This window comes from Uloborus diversus, unplaced genomic scaffold, assembly GCF_026930045.1.
Source record: "Uloborus diversus isolate 005 unplaced genomic scaffold, Udiv.v.3.1 scaffold_15, whole genome shotgun sequence".
NCBI lineage: Eukaryota > Metazoa > Arthropoda > Arachnida > Araneae > Uloboridae > Uloborus > Uloborus diversus.
Window position 1 is genome coordinate 819,163 of NW_026558209.1, and position 11,758 is coordinate 830,920.

Consider the following 11,758-nt stretch of genomic DNA (forward strand, 5'->3'; position numbering starts at 1 on the left):
AATTCATAGTAAAATTGCCTAATTAAATATTAAACATTGCTCAGAAAAAAAAGAAAATGTCTAATCAATGTGCACCGACTGATGCATATTATTCTTTCTGAATCATATACAACTGTAAAAGTAGCTAATGGAAGAAAAATGAGTGAAACAGCTAATGCTAAATGAACGCCGTTAAAATTGATAGAAATGTAAAATGAAATATTAGATATAAATAATGAAAGAAACCTTAATTTTAAGTCTACACATCGTAATTATAATATCGGAAAATAAAGAGCGATTTGAGGATGCATTTACTATTTTGAAGACTTTAATTTGTGCCAATTGAAAATATTGGATAGGTATCAAAATATCCGATACATATCAAAATATCGGATATTTTCGAAAATATCATGATGTTTGGGTTGATTGGCATTTCCATGTATGTTGTAGATCAGTTGGGGTTGCCATTGTATGCTTTATAGACATTTTTGGCGACAAAAGTTTCACTCAAATATCGGTTTAAGTCGTTCAAATTTTTGCTATATTCTGCTGTTGGACAAAATCTATGTCAATATAGATTTTGTAGGAAGGGAAAATTGTCCAACATCTTTTTTCGGTTTGGTACAAAGTCTTCAGTGGCAAAATGTTTACTGTTTTATTTCCTATTGTTAAGAGAATATTAATTTTGACTGTTTTTATGTATTTTTTAGATTTGTAGGAAATATAATGCAATGGAGGCCACAGCGTTTTTGTTGGAGAGAGCTGGAGATATACATGGAGCATTCAACATAATGTTGGAAGTAAGCATATTATTATTACAGTAACATCCTCGTTATATCACTAATTCAAATATTGTTCTTGGTCTCCCAGAAAATTATACATATATTTTTTTAAATGTTGCTTTACATTTCACACACCACAGAATGTTTTTTTTTTTTAATACCTCTTAGAAAAAATATTGTCTTTGTTTAATCAACGAACATATTGCACCATAAAACATTGAAAATGCTTTTTTTTTTTAAAGAAAAAATGGTAAACTTCTTTTTTACTTCCTTTTACAAAAAAGGAAGTATTGTATTCGCAAAAAAAATTTTTCTCAAAAATCGGCTTTAATTTTCATTTTTTTCATCCCCGAATGAGTGTTGAGTTTTTTTCTGACCCAATCACACGTGGATATGTGCCTAGGAACATACAGACACCCGAAATATCCATTTTGATGACCCCCCGAGTTAATTACAATGAACTTTCTCGTGACATCTGTATGTATGTGCGTATGTATCTCGCATAACTCGAGAATAGAATGTCTTAGAAAGTCAAAATTTGGTACGTAGACTCTTTAGTGGGGTCTAGCTGTGCACCTTCCCTTTTGGTTGCATTCGAATGTCCCTAAGGGGGTCTTTTGCCCCTTTTTGGGGGTAAATCATTGTTCATTTCGATGTAAACTCAAGTTGTGTCATAATTTGTCACACTTGGCGATATATCGCCAGTCTTTTGGTCGCCAAGTTTTTTCGCCAACTTGGCGACAAATTTGGCGATTTTTTTTTCTTTTTTTAAAACTTGGTTTCAATTTGTCCACTGTTGGTGATATTTAGAGAGTAAACTTCAAAATTGCCAATAATGGGGAAATGACATTAAATCGGAGTAAAAGGAAGTCATGTGATGCACACATCGGCTCGTTTTTTTTTTTAATTAAGAAAATGGTCCTAGTATGATATTAAACTAATCTTATTTTTACGTTAATTAAATGGTTACTTTTCATGAGCTCGGTTGTATCACGTTATCGGATATAGCCCGCCTTCTCGTTGATATAACGAGGAGTTGCTGTATTTAAAAACTATTACTCTCATTATTTGCCGCTTCCAAAACTTTGAAGAGACTTACAGAAAGGTGTGTCGACGCTCATTATAACGATCAAACATTATAAAGACCGTCCCATTATAACGACCAGTGGTAAAAGTCCCAACTTTGTTCCTATGAACAGGGGTCGAAGTGGTCCTATATATCCTATATTTCCTATATTTTCAAAAAAAGCATCAAAATCGTCCTATATTTCCTATATTTTTGGAAAATGTCCTATATTTCCTATATTCCTGTTTTTTATCCAATTTATTTCTTTAAAACAACAGTAAATAAACTGAGTTCGGATTTTTTGTCGAAAGTACGTGTGCAAACGAATTTTAAATTGAAAAACGCAACTGACTAAATCCTGCAACAAGCATCTTCTCTCATTGGCTACAGCAATATGACGTCACTAATGGGTTGAGTTTCGAGAACAAAGTCTGAAGTCGGTTTTAGAATTTTGCGTTTGGCAACAGCCGTTTGTTTTGTTCTCCAGCGGGTTTTCGTTTTCGCTGGTATATTTTTTGTGTTCAGCGCATTTTTTGATCGGAATGTTCTAATATTCTTTTTGCAATCTTTCCTTTTTGTGAATTTTTTTAGCACAAACTATCTGTATATTTATACTACAAAGCATTGGTTATTTCCTGTTAGTTCTCAACACAAAGACGGTTTTTATTTATTTATTAATATAAACTATGTTTGTGACACTTCTATCTCTGCAAAACTTGTAAGTTGCTGCATTAATTATCAATAGATTTCACTTTGTTCGTTTTTTTTTTTTTTTGTCTATAAAGTACACTGTTTTTTCAAAAAATATTCTTTCAACTACAGGAAAGTCATTTCAGGTGTAAGCTATAATTTTGTTTGAGGTTTTTTTTTTTAAAACAAAATCATTGGTATGAATAACTAAATAATAAATATGTATTATTTCTTTTTTCATAGGGAAACTATTCATATAATGTGTCCTATATTTGTCCTATATTTCTTGTGGAAAATGTCCTATGTGCGACAAGTCGATCACTTCTACCCCTGTATGAACTCTGTTAATTTGCTTTTGTTATAACGACCGTTCTGTATCGTCTAATCCAATACAACGACCGAATTCAGCGGATGCTATTTCTGGTGTTCTTTCCAATAAAACAAATTTTTAGCTTGAAATGACCTTGATTATTGTTTACGGACATGTGCCTAATGTTTTCAATGTCAAATCCAACTTTGAGAGGGGATAGGGGGGGATTAGCATACACCACAGCTAGCACAGAAAAAATAATGGGAGGAAAAATCGAGAAATTTCCAGATTCCTAAGAAAAGGGAGTTGACAGATGTGTTGGTAGTTTTGTGTTTGAATCTAGTGGTTTTTGAGATTTGGGGTTCTCAAGGGACTTTTAAATGCTTCTTTGAAAAGCAAGAAAAACACAATTTATCACCTATATCTGAAACGGAAAATAAGGTTTTGCAAAAATCACGTCTGCTAAAAAGGCAAAAATCTGTTTCTGGTTTATCTTCAGAAAATGTAGTGGTAGCAGTAGTAGTAGCAGATTTGTAAGTGTGGAACATTTTCCTCCCTATATTTTCCACTTTAAAATTTGTTTAATATCCTGTCATAGTATTTTGCACACGATTTTTCTAAAAATTCCTATGATAAAAATAATTTACTGGAATGTTTGAAAAAGTACCATTTTTTCTGGGGGGGGGGGGGGAACAACGGGGCATGCATGATGACTGTATATGTTTTTAAATTATACCTCTTATAACGACCACTCGTTATAAAGACCTTTTTCTCTGGGACGGAGATGGTCGTTATATTGAGCGTCGACTGTAGTATTTTTAGTGTTAGAATACTGTTTTGAAGTTTCCTCTATGGTTTACTTGAAAAGCAACGGTTTTTCTGTCCAGATTGTGACGTTGTCCTCTCTATCTCACTTTTTGAAGTCTACCACACAAGAAAAATTTACTAATCTTTACTTATGTTACACAAAAGGTTAATAAAACCCTTTTTTAATGTTTAAAAGACGTATTTCTTAAATTTTCTCTGCTTGCTTGGGCTTGCTTGTTGGCTTCTAATAAAAAAATTTTTTAAATTTAAAATTTCAGTCTAAAAAATGTTAAAAATTAAATGCACATGTTTTTTGTTCATTTATTTTTATATAATTTTCTTAAGTAAAAAAAATAGACACTTTTATGACCGTTTTCTTGAAAATTATTCGATGGTTTAGGGGTTAAGAAAATGGTCCTTGTATGATCTTATTTTTACGTTAATTAAATCGTTACTTTTCATGTATCGCATTATCGGATATAGTCCGCCTTCTCGTTGATATAACGAGGGGTTACTGTATTTAAAAACTATTACTCTCAATATTTGCCGCTTCAGAAACTTTGAATAGATTTACAGAAAGGTGTGTTGATAGTAAGCTCTAAACTGCTTGTTGGAAATACTGTTTTTTAATTTCCTCTGTGGTTTGTTTGAAAAGCAATGTCGTTTTTCTCCAGGGTTTGAAATTCAAAATCCGGGAAGTGACGGAAGAAATATTTCGCCTGCACGAGGACCTCAACTTGGAATATTCCGTCTTCTGGAATGAGCTCCAGTCTCGGCTCTTGGTCATCATTCAGCTGTGTCAGAGGAACTCCAATAAGATGGACCAGGATGAGAGAGAAGTATGCATTTGGAACCGTCTTCATTCGCGCATTATCCGAGTCGCTCATGTGATCCAAGACCTCATTAGCTGTAATTCTTAAAGCTATAAGCATTGCATGGTATACTCCTGATTAGTGATGCCCTAGATAGCCCAGGGAAAAAAAAGATATGCATGCATATTCGTTACTTTTTTGGCGAACCTTGAACGGATCTTTTACATTCAGGGTTTGAAAATATCATGATATTTTTGAAAGTATCAAAAATATCCTATATTTTGATATGTATCAGATATTTTGATATATAGCCGATATTTTCAATCAGTGCAAACTTACATCATTAAATAGTAACTGCTTCTTCAAATAACTGTTGTTTATTTTCTTATGTTATTATTATAATGCACAAATTTTTGTTTTCATTATTTATATTAATAAATATACATTTTGTATAAAAATTTATGTTTTTTGTGTAAAATGTAATAATTTAATCTATTCGAAATAAAAAATATGCATTATATATATATATATATATATATATATATATATATATATATATATATAGTCAGTACGCACCTATAAGACATTTTTTTTCTTCTGACCAATTAAATATGTTACATTACTAATAATTTTATGAATAGAAAATAAATAAGGATTTTTATTTAAGGATATATTAATATGTTAAATGTATACATTACTTTTGACTGTTTTTAATAATAAAAGAATTGTATTAATATGATTAATAGATTTAATTTATGTATCGCAAATGTCGTACTTTGAAAAAATAAATATCGAAAGTATCAAAATATCATGACATTTTCAAAATAACTTAAGTTACCTTACTAGCGTTAACTTTAAAAACTTTTAACACTGTACGATATACTCCCAATGAGTGATGTGTCTGGGACAAAAAATCTACACATGGTATTCGTTACTTTTTTGCCGGATCTTGAACGGGTCTTTTACATTATTAAATTGTTTTATGTTTTTGAAACTCCAAATCTAGGATGCAGTGAAGAACAGTTAAATTCCATGTGAATTAATTTTTTAATTCTCATTAAGTCTCATTCCGGCTGTGAAATAATTAATTTTTCTTGATTAAACAGAACGTTACTTTTTTGCCGGATCTTGAACAGGTCTTTTACATTATTAAATTGTTTTATGTTTTTGAAACTCCAAATCTAGGATGCAGTGAAGAACAGTTAAATTCCATGTGAATTAATTTTTTGAAGTCTCATTCAGGCTTTAAAATAATTAATTTTTTTGATTAGGGGGCTAGTATTTTGCACTTTGGCCTTTTAATTTTTGTGCTATCTTTAAAGGAACTTATCTAAATTCTCTGTTTATCGTTTGTGAGAAAAGTTCACGGCCTTGTAACCTCGCTGGATGGACAGTACTCTTTTATTTCTTTTCTCAGATTATTTTATAAGGGTGTTGGTACTTTTATGCTTACAGGAAATTTACACTTAGTCTGGAATTGAACTGAATAAAAAAACTAAGAGCTGTGTCCGTTTTTATGGATCTAGACTGGTGATGTAAAATACCCGGGTATTTATTTTTAGGGGTAAATACCCAGTGTATATACCCGGGGTAAATACCCTGGGTATTTATCCCTAAAAATAAATACTCGGGTATTTTACATCACTAGTCTAATAATACCCAAAAATAAATACCCAAAATGGGTTTTTACCCTGGGGGGTTACAGGGTAAATACCCAAAATGGGTATTTACCCGGGTGTTTATTTCAAAAATTTATATTCAACTAAAATACTTTTCAGTATGTATTCCACTTTATAACCAACCATATACAAAACATTAAATTTTTGCCCAAAAATTGTATTTTGATCACATATGTAAAGAATTATTGTGTGAAACAGCTTAGCAATCTAATATGATATTCACATTAAATGTGTTGGATATGCCCATTCAATGTTGATAGCCAAATTTCAGATACAAAAAGCCATTCTATAAAAAGTAAAAAGCTTAACTGGTTACAAAAAAAAGCAAACATCAATTTTTTAAGGTCCTAGTCTTTTATAACCCAGTAATATGTCCCTGCATGACGTCAAAATGTAACGAAATGTCAATAAAAATAGTTTGAATAAATTTTCATCATGAAGTACCGGGGAGCAAATGAGCAAGGCAACAGAAAACAATATTTTGATTTATTTATTTATTTTTGCTTATTAATGTGAAAACTGTTTCTATATTTGTCACGTTATCACTCAAACAGCAATAAAATAAATAAATAAATAACATCATAGTCTTAACAACTGATTCTTCTCAATTCTTCTTCCAAACTCTCAACTTCTCAGTTTATTCTTCCAAACATCCCTCATGCTTCCTTTTTTTTTAAATTTTTGATATGACTAACCTAGATTGTGATTTTGAAATCCTGCAGTTCATCATTGACTTGCTTATACTTCTCCAATTATGACATTGAAAAGAAAGATTCTTTGGTTCACACGATATGTTTCTTTCATAATTTCATCGAGTCTTTCAATAAAAAATATTACGAACTGTGTAATGCATATGTATGTATCAGTTTTATTAATTACTAGAGGACCCGACAGACGTCGTTCTGTTCAAACTTTGTAAATTTAAAAGTTAAAAAAAAATCGATAAACTATCAAGTGTTTGAACTGTTCTGTTAAAAAAAATTTCAGTGACTAAAAGTACTTCTTTTGACTGAAGGAAACAACCCCATTTTGTTTGCTTCTGCCACTATCAGCAAGGCCATGGCCGAAGTACTTTGGCCCTTGGTCTTTGGCGTCCACAAATTTGGCGACAATTGGGAAAATTGCTGAGACACCTAGTTTTCAAACTCCTCCCGCAATTTCTACATTGTCTGCGGGAATTACCATAACGTAGATCGTAAAATATGCAGAATTGGCGAAAACATTTCCCCATTGCTTATGATTCCGTGGCGCCAAGTTGGTGGACCTTTAAGATATTAAAATGAACTAAAAGACGTAACCATGGCAATTCGAAACAAAACATCAGTAATTTTAATGGAGATTAGATTTATTCAAACTTTATTTTTAACGGCTTGTGACTTTTTTTTCCTTTGGAGATAGAAGGTTACTTTTTCGACCGAAGGTCGATATATTTCTGGAGTAAAAAATGTCGCCTTTTCCAACGGTGTCAAAAAGAAAACTCTGGGACAATTCCTTCACTTTTTATGGATAGATTTAATGAAGAAAGTATTGCCAAAATGTAAGCTAAGCCTAAAAAAGTTCGAGATTAAAATGCAAATTGCTCCCGTCGTAATGAAGTTAGAGCATTGAAACAAATTGCTTAGAACGCGGAAAAATCCCACCCTTTTCAACGATATATAATGTTAATATGTGCAAGTAATTTTTCACCCCCTTTAATAGCCAATAATAGGCAATTTACGTGAAATTTTGGGCCTAAATAGGAATAAAAAAGGAACTATTTTTCGGATTTTTTCGAACTATAGCCTATGTTACTCAGTGAGAAAGCACCTTTCATGTAGTGAAAGAATTTTTTCAAATAGGTGCAGTGGTTCCGGAGATTACCTCGAACATATAAACATACAAAAATCCGCCCTCTCTCTTTATAATATTAGTAAAGATTTCATATTGAGATTTAAAAAAAAAAAAAAATTCCCATTCACTTTTTGCATTTTTTTTGTAAAATACCCAGTTTTTGGGCATTTACCCAGGCCTTGGGTAAATACCCAAAAAATATTTACCTACCCACTGGGTATTTACCCGATCCACATCACTAATCTAGACACTGGTGATCCTTATTGTATTCAGGAATTGCAATTTGCCCTGGTGGAATTGCAAGTTTCTGAAAAATGTGAAGCTAAAATGCTTTTTTTTTTTTGAGACTGCAAATTTGAAAAAAAAAAAAAAAAAAACCTGTTATTGCAGTAAAAAATGTGTTGTACTAAAAGGTTTTTACATGGTTTATTTGGGCAGTTAAGACTCAGGCCTTTTTTTAAGCAATCAAAAAATTTTGCAAGTTGCAAATAAATTGTGTTAAGAGTATTTGATAAAATGATGCATACCATCATGTTAAATTTTAAAAGTGAAAAAAATAAAAAACTAATTAATTATTGAAAAAGCAAGTATATTTAATATTTATTATGGTAAAAGTGATTTTCTCTTAGATTTTGCAATAGCTGCCTGATTCTAGAATTTTTTTTTTTAATTTTTTTTTTTTTTTTTTTTTTTTTTTTTTTGTTAATGTTTTAACATTATAGTTGATTTTCATTTTAGAAATTGTTTTTTTCCACTGTTATTTTTTATTAATTTTAAGTTTTGAATTATAGGAACTGGTTTGTGAAAAACAATTATTTCATGTGCAACATACAGGCAGCCTGGTTATCGCATACAGAGACTGTAGTTTCGTTCTTATTAGAACTCTTCAGTCTGGAATTGTGAATAACCGAGGCAGATATCTTATTGAAGCTGAGAGCACCAACAAACTGGTAGATAAAGCAAATTAATCTCGCCAGTGAGTGACTACAGCATGGTGTGGGTTTGACTCAAAAATGAATGAATTTCAAGGAGATGACATCTGCCTCCAGCTCGGTTATTCACCATTCGAGACTGATGAGTTTCTAATTAGAACGAAACTGCAGTCTCTGGATGTGATAACCGGACTGTCTGGTATGTTACATTTACTGCAGGTAAAAAATGTGTGTCGTAACAAAAGGTTTGTTTACATTGTTTATTTGGTCAGTCAAGATTCAAAGCAGTTTTTTAAAAGCGTTAAAAAAAAATATTTATATTGCAGGTGGTTCTGCCGTAGCCCTTTCTTGGGGCGGTAACTTATTGCTAATTATTTCATGGTTATTTGTATTATATTTCAGCTGTTTTTTTTCCCCCCTTTAAAATTCCTTTTTAAAGTTGAACCCTAACTTGGTGAAATAATTGTGTGATACTCCTCAAGTCTAGGCTTTGAAATCATCATGTTTTGAGTGAAAAAAACTATGAAAAATTTTTATGATGAGACATTATATAACACGATGTTGTGGCAGTTTGTGGAATTTGTGACTTTTTAAAACAGACTTGCTGAAAAATGTGTATTAGATCCTAATTCCAACATTTTGTACACAAACAGCAAACTGTGGTTTCCTCTGCTTGAAGCAATGATGGCACCTCAAAGGCAACTTAGAGGAAGAGTAGACACTAAATTTTTAAATGGTGAGAAAAACAATTTTTGATTTTTTCCTGCAGAAAGACAAAATCAAAACTATTGCTGTTCTTGAATGTATTTAGGGTCAGTAGCGTAGCGAGAAAAAATCCTTGGGGGGGGGGGGGGGGGGTAATTTTTTTTGAAGTTTAAAGTAAAGCCATGCCCTCAAGTTTATACACTTATACTGTGTATATATATATATATATATATATATATATAAACACATATATATATATATGTATATATACAGTAAACTCCCGATTATCGGCGGTCGGGTTATCCGCGGGTCTTTTCACTATTTTTTTAACAGTCATTAAATGCTTTTAAAACTTTTGATCGTGTTATTGTTCGTTTTTAGCTTTTACATATGTATATTTTTTACTTTCAATGTTAGCAAATGGAATGTAGCAATGTTTTTAACAAAAATTTAAATATATGTGTGAGTGTTATTCATATTTTTTAGCTATTGTATACAGTAGTATCGTTTTTTAATTATTATTCTGATTATCCGCGGTTTTCGCTTATCCGCGGTTACCATGCCACCCTATTCCGCGGATAATCGGGAGTTTACTGTATATATAAATATATATTGTTTTGGGTCTCATGGGGGGTTCTGACCCCCCTATCCCCCCCCATGGCTACGCCACTGTTTAGGGTACAGGCACCACTAACAGACAAGCTCAAGACATCGCTCTCAGGTCAACTCCATTTTCTGAGCCTTTTGATGTGTTTAGACTATTTCAACTATTTTTCCCTCTTGCAACAACATCTCATCTCACGCTTGGCTGCTTCTGGATCCCCTGAATGAGTCGATTCTGTTTTTATTTGCTCCATTTCGGAAAAAGGTCCGACCCCCCCCCCCCCCCCCCAGTAACAGACACCGACAATTCTGATGATGCCCAGTGACAGATAGGATGAGTGTTGGACGGAATTCCCCTTTTCTCTTCAAAAGGTGCAAAAGTTCTTTATTTTTAGACCTAAAACCTTACTAAATTCAAATGAACGTGAAACATCCATGGGCGCCCGTATGCAAAATTGTAAGGGGGGGGGCTCAGAAATTTTAACCATGGTTTAGCAGGATATTTCCCCCATGGAGATAGATTTCAGAACAAATTAGAGTCATTAAAATTTGACATTTTTAATTGTTTATTCATTAATGGCTGGAGAAGAGATATTTTTATATTTTTGCACAGAAAAAAGTACTAAAAGCAAGAAAATTCTAATTTCCAGTGGGGGGCTCAAGTCCCCCCTTGCCCCCTATATGGGCGCCCTTGGAAACACCGTCAGACCTCGTGGTGGCTGTTGATCACCTTCCACCGCTGCCTCGTAAATGCCAACTGGCTCATGAATTTCACTCTGATAACACTCGATGATTGCACTGTATTCATGGGTCTCAGCAATATCCGTCTTATCCGCCTAAAGTTTCTTATTATTTAAATCCAAACTTGTTACTGGACCCTTGTCTGCTACTGGTGCCATTATCCTGACTTAAATTTTATGAAGGCTTTTTATTAAGCTAAAATATGTATAATATATTCTAAAAAGAGAATTTTAAATATACAGTCGACTCCCGACTTACGCGAGGGATGCGTTCCAAGACACCTAGCGTAAGTCAAAATTTTGCGTTGTGGAAAAGGGTACGTGTAAAAACTTTTATGAACATATATCCAATTATATTAAAAGACACTTATAAACACCCCCTCAACTCAGTGGCGGCTCGTCACTATGGGCCGGGTGGGCAAATAGTACATAATTAAATAAATTGTTAAAAAATATCTTCTGGTGTTTCAGTTTTTAAAAAATCAGGGCGTGAAACTAATTTTAAATTTCTAGCACTCTGCTTATCGCTAATATATAAAGAAAAAAAAGTTTCTCTTTTCTGTTAACTAGCGTTAGCGCTTTAAGAACGTTCCTTTGGGCCTTTTTAACGGCGGCCCACAACTTTACCAACTGCGACGATTGAACCAAAGTAACGAAAACGGCAAGCGATGTCACCCCCGAACGATGTGTTTGGGCCGGGTCCTTCCTGCCCCTTGGAAATCCATCTTCATCCAATGGCAATAGTAGGAGCAAGTGGGAGGAAAGTGTCTCGTCTCGCGTCGCTTATACAATGTTTCAGCGAAGCAAAGGGCAGAAATCTCGG

General features: G+C 32.9%; 1 protein-coding gene across 1 annotated transcript in view; it reads left to right on the forward strand.

The window, feature by feature from the left end:
• The window catches only part of LOC129233049 (vacuolar protein sorting-associated protein 8 homolog), a gene marked incomplete at its 3' end in the record, with an annotated part of 119,948 nt that extends 110,325 nt beyond the window's left edge, over window positions 1-9,623 (forward strand). Inside the window, 3 exon segments of the mRNA XM_054867131.1 lie at window positions 690-779; window positions 4,309-4,473; window positions 9,541-9,623. Coding sequence (XP_054723106.1) covers window positions 690-779; window positions 4,309-4,473; window positions 9,541-9,564 — 279 coding nt within the window.
• Window positions 9,624-11,758: the final 2,135 nt, after the last annotated feature.